The 20341-nt window shown below is 44.3% G+C and overlaps 1 protein-coding gene across 2 annotated transcripts in view; it reads right to left on the reverse strand.

Moving 5' to 3' along the window:
- Positions 1-4656: 4656 nt before the first annotated feature.
- The window catches only part of PATL1 (PAT1 homolog 1, processing body mRNA decay factor), a 29326-nt gene continuing 13641 nt past the window's right edge, over positions 4657-20341 (reverse strand). For both annotated transcript variants that reach the window (XM_072790945.1, XM_072790946.1), the window contains exons 10-19: positions 18154-18334; positions 17549-17672; positions 17011-17108; positions 16172-16231; positions 15038-15186; positions 13397-13556; positions 9016-9171; positions 7081-7172; positions 6834-6983; positions 4657-6414 (exon numbers count right to left, since the gene is read on the reverse strand). In XM_072790945.1, coding sequence (XP_072647046.1) covers positions 6393-6414; positions 6834-6983; positions 7081-7172; positions 9016-9171; positions 13397-13556; positions 15038-15186; positions 16172-16231; positions 17011-17108; positions 17549-17672; positions 18154-18334 — 1192 coding nt within the window. In that variant the 3' untranslated portion in view covers positions 4657-6392. The remainder of the gene's footprint in view (positions 6415-6833; positions 6984-7080; positions 7173-9015; positions 9172-13396; positions 13557-15037; positions 15187-16171; positions 16232-17010; positions 17109-17548; positions 17673-18153; positions 18335-20341) is intronic.

A 20341-nucleotide genomic window follows, 5' to 3' on the forward strand; every position in this document is an offset into this window, starting at 1 on the left:
TCAATCTAATTAAAAAAAAAAATAAATAAAGATTCTCTCGGTCACTGCCTTCTAAGGCTCAGTCTTCTGCAGACCAGAATAGTGCAGTGAGGCCCTCTCCTAAGTGGCCCCTCCTCGTGCCTGTGGCCAGCTCCACTCTGCAATGATTTTCAAAAACAAATCAGATTCTGTTTTGTTTTGTGCTTTTTGCTTAAACACTCTGCAGAGGCTTCCCCTTGCAATGAAAGCGAATCCCTCCAAGGCCCCGTGTGGTCACTCTGTCCCCCCTTCATTCCAGCAACCTCAGCCTTCTGTGGTCCTTGAGGTTCTCATCCTCCTCAGGGCCTTGGCGATCTTCCTTTTGCCTGGGGATGCCCTTCCGAGCCCTTCACACGGCTGTCCTCTTGTCATTACTCACATAGTGCCCGCTCAGCAAAGCCTTTCCTGACCACTATCTAAAGTACCAATCGGGGCACCGGGGTGGCTCAGTCGGCTGAGCATCTGCCTTCCGCTCAGGTCACGATCCCGGGGTCCTGGATGGAGCCTCACATCGGGCTCCCTGCTCGGCTAGGAGCCTGCTTCTCCCTCTCCCTCTGCTGCTCCTCCTGCCTGTGCTCTCTCTTGGGCTCTCAAATAAATAAATGAAATCTTTAAAAAAAAAACAAAAACCCACCACCAACAAAGTACCAATCCTCCCATTACTCCACTCCATTGCCCTTTGTTCTCTGGGCAACCCATCATTACCTGTAAGTACCCTCCTGAGACCACAGGCTGCACCAGAGCAGGGCCTTCCTTTGTTGCAGATTGTTCCTGACCTAGGGGTTGTGGCGATAAAGTGAGTGACAATGTAGTTTGAAGCAGGCATCACACAGGCAGACCGATTGTTTCCAGTAAAGGACCATGCAGATGCCTGACAGCTGTACCTCTCATCCTTATATAATGCAGCTAGCCTCATAATGACCACCTCAGTTGCCCCATTTTTTTGATGTTGCTGAGAGGCAACTGCTTGGTTTTCCTGAGAATGAAGGCGTTAAAATCCCCTCAGAAGACTTTGCAGATGTGTCCTTAATGCTTGTAGCTTTTCAGCTGCTCCTATATAAAGCATGGATTAGGCACAGGAGCCTTCTAGTGGCCAGGACACTAGATGTGCAGCCTAGAACATAAAGTTTAAATCCCAGTGTCAACCCTTACCTGCTGGATGGTCTTCTGTGCTACAGGTTTGGCAGGGGACCCTTAGAATGGCCCATCCCACTCCAAAAGGTTGTAGGGAGGACTGACAAGAAGATGAGTGTGAGTGTTGTTTGTACACTACAAAATAGCTGTCAGGTGACATTGTGGGTTTACGTTTGTGTGCTGCTGGATGAACAACGATGAAGAGTATCTGATGACTGAATCCTGTTAATAGGGGAGCAGTTAAATAAACGATGGTTCAATGGCACGCAGAACACTACACAACTGTTGGAAAGCCAGGGTGGCTGGGGCACCCACCTGGCTCAGTTGGTGGAGCATGGGACGCTTGCTCTCAGAGTCGTGAGTTCAAGCCCCACATTGGGTGTAGAGATTACTTAAAAAAAAAAAAAATCTTATAAAAACAAAACAAGAGAGCTCTTACATAGTGACATAGAAAGATGTCCATGATGTATTATGGAGAAAAAACAAGGTAAAAAAATTTGTAATTCTGACTATGCATGCATATGCATAGAGAAGTCACTTGGAGGATGATATACTAAACTGTTAGTGGTATGTTTTCTGGGGGGAGGGTGGAATCTGAGATACTTTCCCGGATTTCTCTGTTTCTTTAGATTGGCTCAACATCTAAGCAATTTAAGAGCGTTGTACTCACAACTGGCCAAGGACAAACATCAATGATTACCTAGCTTCCTTCTGGAAGTTTCGTGGCCCTCAGGTCTGAGTGAGGGTATTATTGCCTTGGAGAACGAAGGTGGCTGAGGTGGGAGCTTGCAGAGTCACAGACAATAATAAAGACAGGCTACTCCAACAGCCTCATGTGCAGCATTCCGCAAAACAAAAAGCAAAGCAGAAGCTGTTATGAGACCCACAAACGATTCACAGCTGTGCTTCTGCAGGAAGAAGGGTCAAAACCATGCTGTTGGGCAATTTTCAGATGCTGGTTCCTCAGATTAAAGACCTGCTTCCTACACACCCTCATGGTAGTCTCCCCAAGGTCACGACATTCATATACTTCAAATGTAGCTGGGCCCAGAGGAAGAGAAGTTGCTCTCAGCTCCCCGCTTGCCCTCCCCCCGCGGTGGACTCCTCTGCCCTCCACGAGCAGATGGCAGAAGGCGGCCAGTTCTCCGTATCAAATTCAGAGAGTCACGTCTTCCTCGTGACAGACGGGCAACTTCGGGGCAAGCCAGCTGGCTGACACTTCATCTTTCTGGAGATGGAGCCGGGATCCTTCCTGATTCAAGCTAGTTTGGGAACCAGTGCAACTTAACCAGGAAGCTTCTGGAAGATCCAGCTTGGACACATGGACGCTCTGGCATGGTAGGCCTTCTTAGAGGGAGATGACAGCGTTTCTCAGGGTGACCGCCTCGCTCTCACATGACGGTTTCAGACCCGGGCCACATTGATCCACTGCTGCAACGTCAAACGCTTTGGCTCTGAAGTCCAGCACGACCGCATCAGACGCCCTGCTGTAACTTATTTTCTCACTAGGAATAGAAGACTACTCGTATTTTTAGTTCTTAGAGAGGAATCGAAGCACCCTTTTGACTAGAATAGCAATACATGGTCACTGAAGACAATTTGGAAAATATGGAAAAAGGAATAATCACCCCTGCACACGATCCTCTGCAAACATCTCCTTAAAGGCCACCACTGCTACGTTGTCACCTTCAATGGCATTTTTCCCCCCTCCATACATATTAAATCACACACATACACATACAGAACCTATTTTACACTTAACACTGTATTCTTAATATTTTCCTGTGGCAAAGTTACTCTTCAAAAGCAATTTTTTCTTAAAAATATTTCTCCCGAAAAAAAAAATATATTTCTCCCGGGGCGCCTGGGTGGCTCAGTGGGTTACATGTCTGCTTTCGGGTCAAGTCATGATCTCAGGGTTCTGGGATGGAGCCCCGCATTGGGCTCCCTGCTCAGCAAGGAGTCTGCTTCTTTTCCCTCTGCCCCTCCTTCTCTTCCCCCTGCTCTCTCTCAAATAAATTAAAAAAATCTTAAAAAAAAAATTCTCGCAAGGATAGAAGCAAAGCGTTTTCTCTACAGAAAATAATGAAAAGCAGAACTTGTTTCCTGTGTTCCCACAGCTGGAAACAGACATCAGTAACCATTCAGAACATACCCTCCCCTCCCGAGGTATTTTTTCCACTGTATATGCATTTTCTTTAAAAAATAATTGGGCTCAGGCACCTGGGTGGCTCAGTGGTTGAGCATCTACCTTTGGCTCAGGGTGTGACCCCGGGGTCCTGGGATCGAGTCCACATCGGGCTCCCTGCTGGGAGCCTGCTTCTCCCTCTGCCTGTGTCTCTGTGTCTCATGAATGAATAAAATCTTATTAAAAAGATTGGATTAAAAGCATATATACTTTACGCTTTTCCCCCATCCGGTATCTTTATTTAAGATAAAGATAAATATTCTGCTGAATAATATTCTGAATAAATATGATTAAATATTCTGCTTTCTTGTGACACATGGCTGATCATCTACATAACCATTATTGCAAGACTGGGTATTTAGGTTCCTTGTAATTTTTCTATTAAAATAACGTGGCAGTTATCATTCCTTTAGACTTTCCTTAGATTTCTAAAGCCCAATTAGAGGCTGTGAATATTTCCAAAGCACTTCCAGAAATGTAGTTTCTCCTACCAGTTCAAGTGGCAGCCTCTTCTCACTTGCATTATTTTTAAAGATTTTGTTAATTTCATAGGTACAAAAGTATCTTGTTACTTCTCTATTATGGGTGCGGGTGAACTTAATTTAATTCATTTGCATTTCCCTTTTTAAAAATTATTCACAAGTCTGTTACTACTTAATATCCTTTCTTAGAGGATTATATTCACTGATTGTTTTTTTAAGATTTATTTGGGAGAGAGTAGGGGAGGAGCAGTTGGGAGACGGAGAGAATCTCTCGGAAAGTTTTTTAGTACTACTTTCCATTCCAACCCACTGAGGAATGGGATGATTCTGTTATTTTTTGGCCAGAAATTGCTTGATCCTGCAAGTCTCAGGAGATGTGGCAAGGAAGAGTCAGGTGCACACACCACGAGGGCAGAGTGAGGGCAGAGGGCCGCATCTCTGACCTGGAGTGCGTCAGAGTGAAGATAACACCCCATCTCCAACGACACAGATTTACTGCAAAGAATGATCCACTCTGGCCCGTGTCCTGGGAGATGAGCAAGCCAGGCCGGCAGCAGTAGGCCAAGCTGGGCTGCAGGACAGCTTGTAAAGGCAACCAAGCCTAGAGGTGGATGGGATGCCAAGGGGACTGCACGGTGCATCCACCACAACCTGCCATCCGTTTCTGCAGCAGCAGGTCTTTAACCTGCATCCCTCACAGCAGCACAGAGGTTAAGGTCCTTACTGACCACCCACACTGAGAGCTTCGCCAGTCCACGGAACATGTGGACTAGAAACCTGTCTGCCATCGTGTTTGGACAAGACGAAACAAGAAGTAGAAATGCAGGCACATGATTCTTCAAGTATACAATTTGTTTTTATTTACAATACCCTATAAAAATGTAAATTTAGAAACTTTAATTTTTATTAATTAGAACCAAACAAAAAAGATAAAGCACAGAAAGGAAGAAATAAGTCAAGTATTCACTTGATCCGTTGTGAGGGGAAGGGAGGGAAGGCGCGTGGTAGAAACAGTCAGTAGGTGAGGGCTGGGGGGAGCTAGGTCAAGTGGTCAGGAGCAGCTGCTGGGGGCTGGGGCCCAGGGTGGGGGTGGGGGCAGAGATGGGAGCAAGGACAGCGGAGTAACAGGACAGTACTGCAGGACAACACAGGCATGTGCAAACGGTTGATTCTCTCTGAGCATCATCACGTGTCCCCTCACTAACATTTGAGAAGGTGAGAGTAGCATACAGTATATGAGGACAGCCATGTGAAATGGATGCTGATTTAATGTTCTGGAGGGCTGTAATGACTGGAGAGCAAAGGCCTCTTCCTGCTTGGCTGCTGTACGGGTGGGGAGGATGGAGGTATGGGGAGGGAGGGGGAGACAGGAGAGGGAGGGGGATGGGGTCGGGAGGACCATGGCCGGCTGCTCGGCCAGAACGGACTGGGACTAGAGCTAGGCCCCTGATGCCCGGGAGGGGACCTGCAGATGAAGGGGAAGGACAGCAGTTCTGCTGTGCTGTAGAGGGGCCGGCAGAGCAGACCAGCCCAACTACCTTCTGTGGTCACCTGTGCAGGCTACTACCCACAACATCAAATAATAAAGGGGAAGAGGGAAGTAAAAGCATGGCTTTATTGAAGTTGTGTCAGGAAGACAGAGCAAGTGCGCCAACGCTATGCTGTGGAAGCAGGCTGTACGTCCGGTTCATCTGGGGCAACCCTGCACTCCTGAAGGGACATGCTCCAGCATACAGTGGTGGTTGCAGGAGAAGGGCCTAACCCAGTGCCATTTCATTGGTGGGGGTGGGGGGGGGGGGACACAACGATGACAGGGGACACACAGATACAAAGGGAATAGGGCAGGGAGGAGACACAGGACTTCTCAGCCTAGAGCTGGGTGCCAGCCAAGTAAGAGTTCGGATTTTATTCACGTGCTGCATACCCTGTATTTAGATTAAAACAAGCAAAACCCACCAAATTAATTACGAGATGGACTAGAAACAGATTAAAAATACATTGGCTGATTTGTTTTTTGAGAAGGGACCTGTCAACTACGTATTTCTCAATCTAAAACTCGTTCTTTAAGGGTCCTCTGGACACCACGTGAACGTTATGTGGAGAGTGTGCATATATATATATATATATATTGGTTTCTACTTAATTGGTTCTCCTATAGTTGTATTGATATGGGGCAATGAAAGAAGACTTGAATAGGACGAGGGCAGGAACCCTGTGGCAGGCTACGGTCTACTCTGAACTGGCATCGTGGGGTGGGGTAAGGGGAGAGATTACATTTGTGTCTCTAGGGCAAAGAAAATGCAAAGTTGAGAAGAATTGAGAGGAAAAGCAGGACATGCAGAATTGTAACACAGAAGGTAGGAAGGAACCAGCAGGAGAATCGCCCAGCCAAGTGTCACAGAGCAGTGGGGAAACACCTGGCAGGGGGAGACCACCCCTGTGACCGGAATCCGTCCACGAGACGCTTTGGGGAACAAGCTACCTTCCCTCCCTCATTAAAAACACTCCATCATGACGGCGGCAGTGCAGGTGGCAGCCAGAAGGAGGTCCAGGCTGCAGGTGGAGACCTCTTATCGGATCCCCTGAACGAGCCTACGGGTGAAAAGAGACAGAAAGGACACTTGCGTAGATGAGTCAAAACAGAAGGTGATTGTTTGCATTAGTCACACCCTTGTTAGAATTCTCAGAACACTGATGCACTCCCTCCCTTGCTCAGTGAACTGTGAGGATGCTTCTGTACCCCACACAGCGTCCTGTCGCTGGGAGATGCTCACATATGCATATGGGTCCTTAACCACTTCCACCAAATTCAGTTTTGTGCCCCCCACCTCCTCCTCCCCAACACCTGCAGTGCCCTGGTGCCCCCAACCTCCTCCCCTTGACTCCTGCACTGCCCTGGTGCCCCTGACCTCCTCCCTGACTCCTGCAGTGTCCTCCCACCCCCCACCTTCTCCCCCTAACTCCTACAGTGCCCACGTTAGTGAGATGTAGATTTGCACTGTCTCACTTACTGCAGCTTTGTCTCCAGCAAGTTCAGTTTCTGTCGGTCCACATAGCGAGAAAACAGGGACACCAGGTTTGTGGGCATAGAGATGGGCTTGGCCAGGGCTGCTTGGGGAATCCGCAGAAGTTCCCGGGTTGCCATGAACATCACCTCCGTCCTGAAAGGAAAACCATTAAGAGCAGATGAGAACATGAGGAGAAGAACAAAGGGAGCACCTTAAAGAATGTGAAGGAAGAAATGCAGCCTGGACTGACCACTGGTTGTTCTGTGTTGATTCTGTGGCAGGGTCTGAACTCTGCAGGTCTTCCCCACGGCTCAGGACGACGAGGAGCAGTGACAGGCCAAACTACAGGAGACAGAGGGAATCCCACTCAGCACCGCACCCAATCCTCCAGCACCACGGACAGGGTCCCAGCATCAGACCCGGAGCAGCACTGCATCAAGGTGGCCCTACCGCTGTGCTGTGGGATTGGCAGACTGGGGCAGCTGTGAGCTGGGACGCTGCGTCTTCCTCCTGCCTCCACTTCAGCAGAGCAGTGACGGCACCATCAACGAAAGGGCCAAGCATCCTCCCTGCTTCCCCACCCCAAAGTCAGATGAAAAGGTAATTTTTCTCTGCCACAGATAACATGGGACTTAGTGTTTCTTTTACTAAAACAAATGGATTTAAAAAGAAAGTCAAACTCTGATACAGAAAACTAAAAGTTCACAGAAAAAGAAAAAAAAACATTTAATAGATGAAGATATTTTGAATAAAGACAAAAGATGTGAAGACCAGTGGGAAAATGTAAACAGAGAGGTCACTGAAATGATGAGGGTATGAAAAGCTTTCCTTGAGTCTCCTGAGAAAGTTTCCTGAACAAAGGACACACCTGCTGGGCCAACAGAGGCAGAGAAGGACTCCGATACATCACGTGTCTGGGACGGTTAAGATTTAACAACCTGCCGCAGAGACTGAAGATATGCCCGATTCAGTAGGCAGTATCGGTGGGACACGCATGGTCAAGGGGCACAGAGTGGAATACGAACAGGAACAAGGGGCAGGAAATAACACATATGGAATCACAGAGACAGGGGTCTGAAGGGAACCCCGGTTCCCGAGCTCGCCTCCCAGAGAACCCTCAGGTCACCGTCAGAGAACAACACTGGGATACATGAACCATCTCCTGTCTGACCACATGGTTTTCTGCTGCCCTTATTGATACTAAAGCTCAGAGACCACGCACCATGGGAGGCCCACAGCCTGTTACCTCCCAGCCCCTGCTGTATCTTGCACCCTGGAGTCCTGCCCTGACAGGGTTTCAGATGCCGGGGGGGAAAGGGCCTCGACACTCCCCATTCCACTGTGCTTGCACACATGCCCACCGGGACAAAGGCAGCACACTGAACCATCACAGCGCTGAGCTCATCGGAGCAACAGAGCAACAGGACTGCTCTGAATCGTCACCTCCCCGTACAGCCGTGAAGTGAAACTGTGCTCAGCGTCACAAACCTAGCGTGGGTAGGAAACAGAAAGCTGTCCAGAAAGTTCATGTCTCCTCTTCTGTGTTACACTCCCCCTGGGAGCCTGATGTGTTTTCTTCCTCGTGTTCGAATTAGGATTTTACCTGAGACCACAACAGTGTGAACTAAGAGGTTTCCCAGCCTTCTCTGCAGTTCCATGTGGCAAGTGAGGAAACCCTGGCCACTGAGATTAAGTAGAAGTCGCTGGTCAGAACTCCTGGAAAAGGTGCCAGCAAGGCAGCCAGCTCTCTGCACGCACCTTCCTGACACAGTGGAGCTGGAGTGGTCCTGAGCGTGGCAGCCACTGCTTAGGCTGCAGAGCAGGAAACCTGGGGGGCCTGCACCCCTGATGCCAGGTGGACACTGTGCCCAAGCTACTCTATGTGAGATACAGAAAATCCTATTTTGTTGACACTAGGAGCTTAACATAACTCCTGACTGAAAGAAGCTTCTAAGATTGATTTATTTTAGAGATAGAGAAAGAGCGAGAGAGTGTGCGTGGGGCAGAGGATGGGGACTGCGGCAGACCATGTGAGTGCAGAACCTGACACGGGGCTCGATCTCACAACCCTGAGATCACGACCTGAGCTGAAACCCAGAGTTGGCTGCATAACCTATGGAGCCACTCAGGCACCCCTGAAAGCAGCACCAACATGTGTAACTGAAATCTAGAAGGACAGGAGCACCTTGTTCTGGAGCACAGCAGCGAGGTGAGGGTTGGAGGGTGCTGGTGCAGCTGCGCTCTGAGGTAGGTTCATGAGCTGTTGCAGAAGGCTGGTGACAGTCACTGACGGAAGGTGATACAGGAGCAGAGAGAAGGGATTCAGTAAGCATGGCAGCACCTATGAAAAATAAAGAAAAGTGTTACATCCTGGCAGCTATGGCTTCATGAGCCTGTGTCAGCAGGCGCGGACGGGAGAGTGCTCAGCAGCACTTGGACAGCCTCAGGCAGATTTACCACAAAAGGGCTGACATGTCTAGCAGGTACCACCAGAGTCTCAACAGTGGGTTCTGAGATGTCTATGGACAAATTTTAAAGCTCAATTTGCACAGGAAACAGGATTCGTATCCACCAAGGGTGTAAAATCACTTCTCAAACAGCATGACTCATGGTAACACATTGGTACTTTAACCCATTCCACAAACACTTCCATGCCTACCATGTGCCAGGCACCGGGGCCCCCTGTGAAATGGTAAACAGGACAGACCTGCAGGCATCTAAGGTTGCGTGGGGAGTCACGAATAAACCGGCAAATTCAATATACCATGAGGAGGACTCTAAGACACATAAGTTCTGAATGCCGTGGAACTATCCAGAAGTGTTTTCAGATTTAATTAGATCTTGTCTGATCTTTATAAAGCTCAACAGGAAGATAGAGAAATGATAATCTAATTTTTCAGATTAGACAAGCCAGGCCAAGCGAGCAGAAGCTCAGTGCTGAGAGTTCCATAGCTAGAAGAGACCCAGAATCCAAGGCTGTTGAATTCTGGCCTGTGAGTCATTCAGTTCTTTTAGCCACAAGGCCCAGGTGGCAGGGTCAACAGAACCAGGTTCTAACACAGGAGAGGAACCAGGGTGCTTCTAGCACTCACTGCCCATGTATAAAAAGTGACGGCATTCAAGATGGAGAGTGGACTTTCTGTTACCTACTACTCGGAGTACACAATGCTTTAACAACAAAAGCAGTTTTAATCATACATAAAAGTGTAAAGAGTACGATGAAATCTGTGTGCCCATCACTCAGCTTCAACAATTAAATCATCAACATTCATATATGTACTATGGAATATTACTCAGCCATCAGAAATAAATACCCACCATTTGCTTCAATGTACGTGGATGGAACTGAAGGATTATTATGCTGAGTGAAGTAAGTCAATCGGAGAAGGACAAACATCATATGGTTTCACTCATATGGGGAATATAAGAAATAGTGAAAGGGTGAAATTCCCTGGGAATTAAATAGTGAAAGGGACGCCTGGGTGGCTTTGCACTTGAGCGTCTGCCTTTGGCCCAGGGTGTGATCCTGGGGTCCCGGGATTGAGTCCCACATCGGGCTCCTTGCATGGAGCCTGCTTCTCCCTCTGCCTACGTCTCTGTCCCTCTTTTTGTGTCTCTCATGAATAAATAAAATCTTTTAAGAAAAAAAAAAAAAAAGAAATAATGAAAGGGAATATAGGGGAAAGGAGGGGAACCGAGTGGGAAATATTAGTGAGGGTGACCGAACATGAGAGACTCCTAAGTCTGGGAAACGAACAAGGGGTAGTGGAAGGAGGGGGGTAGGTGAGGGAGGTTAGGGTGACTGGGTGACGGGCACTGAGGGGGGCACTGGATGGGATGAGCACTGGGTGTTATATATTGGCAAATTGAACTTCAATGAAAAAATATACAAAAAAAAAAAAAGAAAAAAGAAAAAATCATCAACATTCTGCCATTCTTAGGAAATCAATGTCCCTCCCATATAACCTAGCCTTTCACCCATAAATACTTCAGCCAGTATCTCTAATAAAACCTCTCAGTATTATTGCAGCTAACAAAATTAACAGCCGTTCCTTAGTATCACCTAATATCTCCTCCAAATTCAGATTTCTCCAGTTGTCTCAAAAACATTTTTTTAACAGTTGATTGATTCTAATCATGATTCCAACAGGACCCACACATCGCATCTGGCTGGTAAGGCTTCTAAAATCTGCAAACAGGTCCTTTGCCCATGCTCTGTCTCCTTTTCTCATGCTGTTGAGTTACTGACGCCGTCCTGCTGTCTGGATTTGGCTAATTGCACATCTGTGGCGTCACTTAACAGGTTCTACCATCCTCTGTCTTTCCAACAAAAACTGATGATTACAATTTGATATTTGATAAGATTTAAGTTCATGAGGGGAAGGCAAAAACTTCCCCGATGGAGAGCCGAGGTTTCTCCTGCATTGTGTCACAAAGCACAGTGACTCTCATTTAGCCATTAGTTGTTTGGTGCTCCAACTACTGTCCATTCCCCATCCACCTGTTACCTAACCTTTTGGCACCAGTAAGAAATTGCTGTCCAGGCTGACTGACTGCTTTTCCATTATCGATTGTGAACTGGAAATTTTCTAATTTTATAATTTCTTTTGCATTTATTAGCTGAAATGCTTCTAGGAAGGATTTTCTATGATCAACTTTGTGGTCACCATGATGTCTCGTTGTAATGAAAAGACAAGATAGATGTTTTGAGTCTTTTCCTTTATCCATTTTCAGGATAATGAACTGATGGCCTAGCAATCTTTGAAGGTGAATATATGTATTTTTGGTATCATTATGAACCATTAAATTAAAAATATTTTATGTATGTCAAGCCACTGCCGTAATTTTTCTTTCTGATGCAAATTACCCCATTTTCAGGCAGTAGGAGCCCCTTGAACTCTGTCTGTACATCTTTCACATAGGACCCTAGGAGTCAGTCACCTTCCTTACTTTCTGGCACATTATTCCAGAATTACCTTGTATAGTTTATGCCTTAGACTTGCAACTACTCACTACTTCCAGCAACGGTATTCAGAGATCTGGCCTATTACTCTTGAGCATGCATAGATAAAAACTCTGGCCTCTCTAATTAACCAAGTTTTCATCACTCACAGGTACCTCCACGGAGGCAAGCATCTTCGAATTCCTAGCTCCCAGCACTAGGCGCTATATTTCTAGGACCTAAAATAGTATCTGGTCTATACACATGTTCAGTAAGTATCAACAGAATGAATAAAGCTCTCCCAAACTTGTTTCCATAGAGGAGTTACTCTAGGACTGGGAGTGTGCACCCCATGGCCTACAACCATCTATGGCTATAAGGGACCTGTTGCTTTTAGTCTGGCTTCTATTTTCTAGGATAAACCTCAAATCCTTAAACTTTCCTCCAACCCATTTTCCCTTCTTAAAATCTTTCCAATAGTATTTGTCTCATCCCACTTTACCTTTCCTGACAATGAGGCCTCAACTTTGCATTAGTTTCTTCTGCTGGTGCTATAATCTCTAGAAGGACTTTTTCAACTCGTTATGATTTTAGAAGGAATAATTTTCAACTTTTTCATGCCATCCCACTTACAAGGTATTTTGGCACCATGTTTTCTGTGGATCGTCACCAGATGGTTATTAATCAAGCACAGTCTAGGGACGCCTGGATGGCTCAGCAGTTGAGCATCTGCCTTCCACCCAGGGTATGATCCTGGAGACCTCGGATGGAATCCCACATCAGGTTCCCTATAGGGAGCCTGCTTCTTACTCTGTCCATGTCTCTGCCTCTCTGCCTCTCATGAATAAATAAAATCTTAAAAAAAAAAAATCAAGCACAGTCTATTGTAATAAGGCTCGCTCTAAGTTCTAACATTCTGAATCTTACAGTAATAATTGCCCGTTGTGCTACCCTTATCAATTTCTTGCTCTGAACTCCTAAAGTTATTCTAAATAGTGCTTATCTTTCAAGTGTTATGACAAAGATAAGTAGAGCACGGTTCTTACCAAGAGTTAACTTACAAACTTGAAAATCATGTTTCAAAGTCCAGCCTAGTTTAGATCATGATAAATGTCATTTACAAGCACTGGCTTGATTCATGTGGGACACCATTCAACTAAGTCTACAGCTGGATGTTAAGCTCCTGACAACAGCCCAACGAGGGATACTTTATATCCAGCAAACTAACCAAGATCATAAATTTGTAAATTTTCATATCAGATTCAGCTAGGGATTCTGTTATAGATACAGAAGCCCTGATTTTTCCTCTGTAAATTCTGATTCAGCATGTTGGGAGTAGGGCTGAATTATCTGCTTCTCCCAAAATTCTGATATACAACATAACCTCACAACTATGTCAAATTAAGATGGGATTATTGCTTTCCTTGGTTTAGGAACTTGGTCTACTGGAGCAAAAGTGGGATTAAAAATATAGTCCTGGAGTTTTCCTTTAAATAATCAAATCCTACTGCTGAAGGTTAGATAAGACAGCAGAAATGAGGAGGGGGAGAAAATGAAATTTGGATTCTAGAAACCTTATAAACTATGAAGACCCAAAGGAAAGAAGTCCCACATGGGGGATCACCTCGTCTTGTGCGTCCTTCTTGATAAGGAAAGGGAGATTCCTGGCTGTTGTCATGAGAATGTCAGCTGCTTGCTCTGTGGAGAGGAAAGGAAGAATACGGGCAACCATTCTCTTCCCTTTTCGGATACACATGATCTGTACAAAGTGGTCATCACTTGGCCTGCGGGGGAAGGAAATGCTCACTTAGGTCAGCAAGAACAATTGAAGACATCCTTTTTCTCCTCTTCCATGTTACTGAACGAATATGCTGTGCTCGTTTTCACCCTAAGATGACCTGTGCTGCAAAATAGTGAGAATTACTTCTCCAACTCTCAACCACACATTAACAAGTCGTTTTTCAAGTTTCTCAAATGTAGAAAATTGTCCTTTCACAGATGTACATTAAAAAGACTTGTTCAAACTACATGCATTCGTTTCCTTTATGTGTTATACAACTAAACAAAAAACATGGTTGATACGGCAAAATCTGAAAACATACATAAGCAAAAAGGATATAAAAACAATCATTTCAGAATTAACTTTATATTATTATCATATTTAAGAACATTTGTGCTGTATATTTTTTCACTAAAAAAGAAAAAAATGGGGCTCCTGGGTGGCTTAGTGGTTAAGCGTCTGCTTTTAGCTCAGGGCGTGATCCCGGAGTCCCAGGATCAAGTCCCACCATCAGGCTCCCTGTATGGAGCCCGCTTCTCCCTCTGCCTGTGTCTCTGCCTCTCTGTGTCTCTCAAGAATAACTAACTAAAATCTTAAAAAAAATAAAAAATCCAGAGAATTCACACAGCTTTGTTTCTTGACTTTCTTCACTCAACAACTTCTTGTGACAATATTCTATCTCCATAAACATACTTCAACTATGTTGATCTGATGGCTGCATAACATCTCAAACTATGGACAAACCTACATTTATTCAACCACTTGTATGTCAACCTGACTCCAGAAAAGGTGTGCTGAAAAGAGGGTGCTTATTTTTATGTTCTGGTCTGTGCGTGTTCTGGCTTAGAAGAATCACCAATTCTCTTAAATGGGCAAAGGAAAGGAAATTATCAGGACAGAGTCCTCTTGCATTCATCAAATAAAACACTTTGGGTTTATAGAACATTTACTGTTAGCAAGATCCTGCATGGGAGAGATGACAGATACAGATAAACAGCTATATTAAGGAGCATAGTCCCCACCGGAAGATTGATTGGCTTCCATAGCATATGAGCATTCTATGGAAATCCCAAGAGAATATAAATGTCTAAACTTTTCATCTCAGTAGAAAAAGACAACACAAAGATTACAAGGTTGAACCTGCTACAGTAAAGCATAAAGCAAGCACAATCTGTAGGCTCTAACACAGAAACCATATCTTGTTCTCCACCATATCTGCAGTGCCCAGCATAGGCCTTAGCAGGTAGGAAATATATTGGTGATGAATAAATGAATCTGGAAAAAAGAGATTTTTTTTTTTCCTGGCTGGGAAGGATTATGAAGTGCTTTGTATGACATGGCACTTGAGTTAGGCCAGAAGGATAGACTCTGAGCTTCCCAGGATGGTAAGGAAGGTATCTGAGAGAGAGACATGTAGAAAGCTCAGGTCAGCCAAGTGAGGAGTCTGGCTGGTCTCACGTGTCACTCCAAGTGTACAATTCTTACCTGTCTTGTCCAGGCAATTTCCCCCTTAAGTTGTCATACATGCTACAAATTTTGTGCTTTCTTTCATCCGCCAGGGCAGGTCGCTCTTCTTCTAGACTTAGGAGATACCGCCTTTCATAATCCTCCACATCCAGAAGTAAACTATAGGTCTAAGTGAGACACAAAGCAGGCGACAGCATGCTGGGTCAGGATCGGAGTATTTGATAAACAATTTGAGAATTTAAGACCACCAGGTACAGACAAAGAGTGGAAACAAACTGTAGTAAGACTGAGAGGAAAAAGGTGCTGTTGAATCCAGAAAAATAGAGTGAAAGGACTTAAAGAATTCCTGTTTGTTGTCCCTCCTGACTTCTAACCAGGATGGAACGGACAGTACTTTGAAAACTTTCCAGCAGCAAGAATAGCACTGTAACATAAATGACTTGTATCACTGCTTCAGGTGTGCCTTATATCTATAAACACAGCAATAATTTCACTCCTGGGTGCACATACTCGTTTCACCTGATGCTCTTCACAACCCGGTCTGAAAAAAGACTATTACTGTCTCCACTGTTGCAGATAAAGAAAATGACGACAGCACAGAAAGATTAAGTAGCTTGCCTCGAGTCACAGACTCAGAAATGAAGACGATGTGATTTGCAGTGTGGTTGCACATTCTGTGCCCTTCCTCACTGTGCCTATGGCCTTGCAACACTGTTATTTATACTTTACAAACTAAGTGCCAAATGAGGACCACATTTTTCTTAGCATCCAGCACAGTGCCTAGCATCCAGGGGATATCCAGTAATACCTGCGAACTGACTTAATTAACTCAATTCACAGGTGGAATAATATAATTTTTTTCACTTTCTTAGAAAGGTGACCTGACCGCAAACACTTAGCAGTTAACTGAACAAGCTTGGACAAAGACCCAGGACATGTCACTGTAACTGCAGTGTTCTTTCCACAAGGCCATAGGTGAGGCACAGCACGTCCTTTCTAGTGTGTTCTGGTATACAACAGGCATGTAAGAAGAATATGCTCATTAATTAAAATCACAGCACACCGACTGCTTACTTTTCCACTTCTTGTGTACACATATATTTGACAGTTCCTTATTTGGAACTAACGACAACAACAAATTCTAAAACTTACTTTCTCAATTATGACAAGGGTTTTTCGTCTCTTGTCCCGAACCTGTTTTTCTTTTGTCTCCTAAAAAAAGACAAGACTATTCAGTGTGAATTCTTTATCTCTGTTAAAAAGACTTTTTTTTTTTTTTTTTAAGATTTATTTATTCATGATAAGACAGAGAGAGAGAGAGAGAGAGAGAGAGAGGCAGAGACACAGGAGAGGAGGGAGAAGCAGGCTCCATGCTGGGAGCCCAACACGGGACTCGATCCCGGGACTCCAGGATCGCGCCCTGGGCCAAAGGCAGGTGCTCAACTGCCGAGCCACCCCGGGATCCCCTAAAAACAATTTTCTAAGTGTGCATAGTTTCATTTGTGACAAGACTGTAAGAGAAACTTACACATTAATTAATAAACATTAATCTAAACAACGATAACTGGACAAAGGTCATAGAATTGACTGAATTCACCCACAAAGACTATCAAACTGAGTTTACAGATGGATAAAAAGGTAATCGTAGAATGCAGTGAAGATGAAGATAATCACAAGAAAATCTTAAAACCCATAGAAAATGGTAATTTTAAAAACTGGAATAAACAGCCAATGCTATTTGCAGCCAGTGACCCAGTGTAAAGACTCCTGCCACCCAGAGTCTGGCCTAGCTGCCTTAAAAAGGAAGGTGTTAGCACTTCAGCCCACCCGCAGGAAACCAGAATGCCAGGATGTGCTGGGGTGCGGTGGAGGAAAGCTCCCAGTTAGACAACAAACAACTCTGTTGTGCCTGATTCCCTCCCACAATGACCCCCAGGGAGTAGGGATGACCTGACCCAGCATTTCTTGAACACAGTTCTGCTGACACTTACATCATCCTCACTCCGCGATGTTACAACGGCATCAATCATTTTTCGGGGGTTATTCACACTGGAGACAGTAAGCTTTCCCAAAGAGCCCTCGAACTGCACTGCAAGGACAGAACATTTCCAACAAATAACTTAGCAATGTAGGCAGCTTTCAAAGACCTTTATATTCTCTATTCTTTACTCAGAGCCTAACAATTCAGTACAAAAATCTATGTATCTAATGTGATGTTTTACCTAAATCTTTTCCCATTTTTTGGTTGCAAGGATAATCAATAAAAATCTGAAGTATTTCCCATTTATTATAGGGATACTAGAAATTATAACATGTTTTAAAAAGTTAAGGAACCTCAAGCAGTAAAGGATCTACAAGTCTATCTGCTAAACCACTGATTCTGTACTGCAATGAAGGCTGACCTCTGCATTTAAGGACAATAAATGAGCTTTGAACATCTCTACAGCCAGTCATCTATACAGTTATTTCTACCTTGTATCTACAGCATGTTGATTTTCTTTTATTATGGGCCAAGGCAAAGGATCTTACCTGGCTTATAGGCGTGCTCCAGTTTGGCCACCTGAGGGGTAATGAGTTTGGTGCGCTCCTTTTTGGGACCTTCGCCTTGTACTTCTTCAGCAGCTGACAGTTTCTCCAGTTTTTCAAAGTAATTCTACCACAGGAAGAGGATTTCAGTTGCAACACAAGCCCAGAGTACGGCTGCTCTTTATCACTATGTGATTATACTGGTGGCAGCAACAACCTGGACTCTAATTAATATATCGATCCTTAATTTTTGCTAGACAGCTAGAGACATTTACTTCTCAAAAAATCCCAGCCTTCAGAAGAGCCCATCATCAACAGAAATATCTTTAAAGTTAGAGCACCAGTAACTCTTCACTGAGAGAACCAGATTATTAATGCTGAAGAGATTTCAAACTCTGGCCCGAAAGGCTCTGTGTGTAAAGAATAAAAGGCATATACAGACACCTTCTGGTGAATAGGGAGAGGCTCTCCAGCTTAAGAGGACAGAATTTGCTTAGTCAATTCTTACCCTACTGAAAACTAAGTCCAAAGAAAATTCTGTCAGGACTTAAAGCTACCACTATTTTCACAAGTGCCTCACCAGAGTAAGGGACAGAATGGTCATCTACCTGGTAATAGAAATCGTCCAGGTAGGGGTCAGTGCTCTGCAGCTGCATCATCTGGATTTTAGAGACCCAATCCTTCTCTCGCTGCAGCATGAGATTGGCGTAGGGATCCTTTCGGAGATGGTCCTGATGACTGCTCCGGTGACTTCCTCTATCTCCAGCACCATTGAGGCTCCGATGCTGGCTGAAAACAAACACAGGGGCACATTTGCTCTTTAGGCTTTGTAACAATACAGAAACAAGCTGGGCCAGTTAAAAATAAGACTGCACTTTGCTTTTGTCAACAAAGGAGTGAAAAGGGACTGAATCTTAATGGCATCAGAGAAGAAAGAGCTACGCAATGCACGCTGAAGGCAATACACCTGAGAGCTGCTGAGTGCCTCGCCATGTGCTGTGCACTCTCACCGATGGACGTCTGTTTAAGCCCGACAATAACCCTAAGAGGTAGGCAGTTTTATTTTCTCTGCTGAAGACAACACACCAAGGCCCAAGAGGTGTGAACACTGGCCAATTTGACTTGCAGTCTATATACTTTTTTAACTTGATGAAAATCATGAAATACTTCAAATACAGAGAAAAGCCCGTAATAAACATTCATTTATCCACCACCCAGACTTAATGAAAAAAAATTTATTTGCCCCCATTTGTCTCAGGGTTTTCAACAATAATATTAAAGCAATATACTGTTGTACTTAGTTAAGGCCCTCTTGCACCCTGTCTGGATCCTGGTTTCCTGCCTCCCTTCCTTCCAAGAGGAACCACTATCCTGACTTTGCATGCACTCCTCCTGAAAATTTTTTTTTAAAGAAGTTTTTGTTTATTTGAGGAAGAGAAAGAGTGTGAGCACACATGAGGCTGCTTGGTGTGTGTGTGTGAAGGGAGGGAGAAGAGAATTCCAGAATCCCAAGCAGACTCCACACTGAGCACGGCACCTGATGCCAGGCTTGACTGCATAAACGGGAAACCATGACCTGAGCCGAAACCAAGAGTTGGACGCTTAACCAAATGAGCCCTTCAGGAGTCCCTCTCTGCAATGTTTTTAAGACTCATGACAGATGTATGTCCTTAAATATTATACAGTATTATTCCATCTGCCTTTAACTTTTACACAAATTGTACTGGAAATGTAAATCTGCTCTTTGCTTCTTATTCAATGTTATGCTTGTCACCTCTATCTGTGTTGAGAGCATACAGAAGTATACACCAACAAGGAGAAGGCTAGTATGTGGTTCATCCACATTTTCAACATTATTTATTGCCAAATGCTTTACAAGAGGCTGAGGCTAACCAATATTCTTGCCAACAATGACAGTGTTGAGACATTTCACATTTTGCTTGTCTGATGATATAAAATGGTTATTTAATTTTAATCTGTATTTTCCTGATTATAAGCAAGTTTAAAATCTTTGAGTTTCAGGTGTACAATACAATGGTTCAACAGTTCTAAATGTTACTCAGAGCTCATCACGGGTGCTCTTAATCCCCATCACCTATTTCATCCACCCTCCCCTCTGGTCACCATCTGTTTGTTCTCTATAATAGTGATGAGTTTTTGTCTTTTCCTCTTTGTTCTTTTGTTTCTTAAATTCCACATATGAGCAAAATCTTATCAGCTTTACTGAGGTATAACTGACAAAGAACTGTGCATATTTAATGTGTACAGTTTTATAAGTCTGGACATGCAAACACTTATTACACCATCACTACACATATGGTAATGGATATATTCAACACCTACCAGAGTTTCTGTATCTCCCATTGTTTTTTTTGTTTTGTTTTTTGGTGCTAACAACAACACTTCACATGAATGAGATTCATCCTCTTTATAAATTCTCAAACACATAAAACCATATTGTTAACTACAGGTACTAGAAGTTTTATATTTTAACAGTCAAATGTATTAATCTTTTCCTTTATGGTTTATACTTTCTGAGTCTTATTTTAAGAGCCTGTATTTTTTCCCCCTGCAAAAAGTATTTTAGAGGTTCTTTGAAAGAGAGAAGGAATCATACATGTAGAACTATAAAACTGAAGGTTTCTTTTTTTTTTTAATATTTTATTTTATTTTATTTATTTATTCATGGGAGACACAGAGAGAGAGAGAGGCAGAGACACAGGCAGAGGGAGAAGCAGGCTTCCTGCAGGGAGCCTGTTGTGGGACTCGATCCCAGGACTCCAGGACCATGCCCTG

The sequence above is a fragment of the Canis lupus genome, chromosome 21 (genome assembly GCF_048164855.1).
Source record: "Canis lupus baileyi chromosome 21, mCanLup2.hap1, whole genome shotgun sequence".
Taxonomy (NCBI): domain Eukaryota; kingdom Metazoa; phylum Chordata; class Mammalia; order Carnivora; family Canidae; genus Canis; species Canis lupus.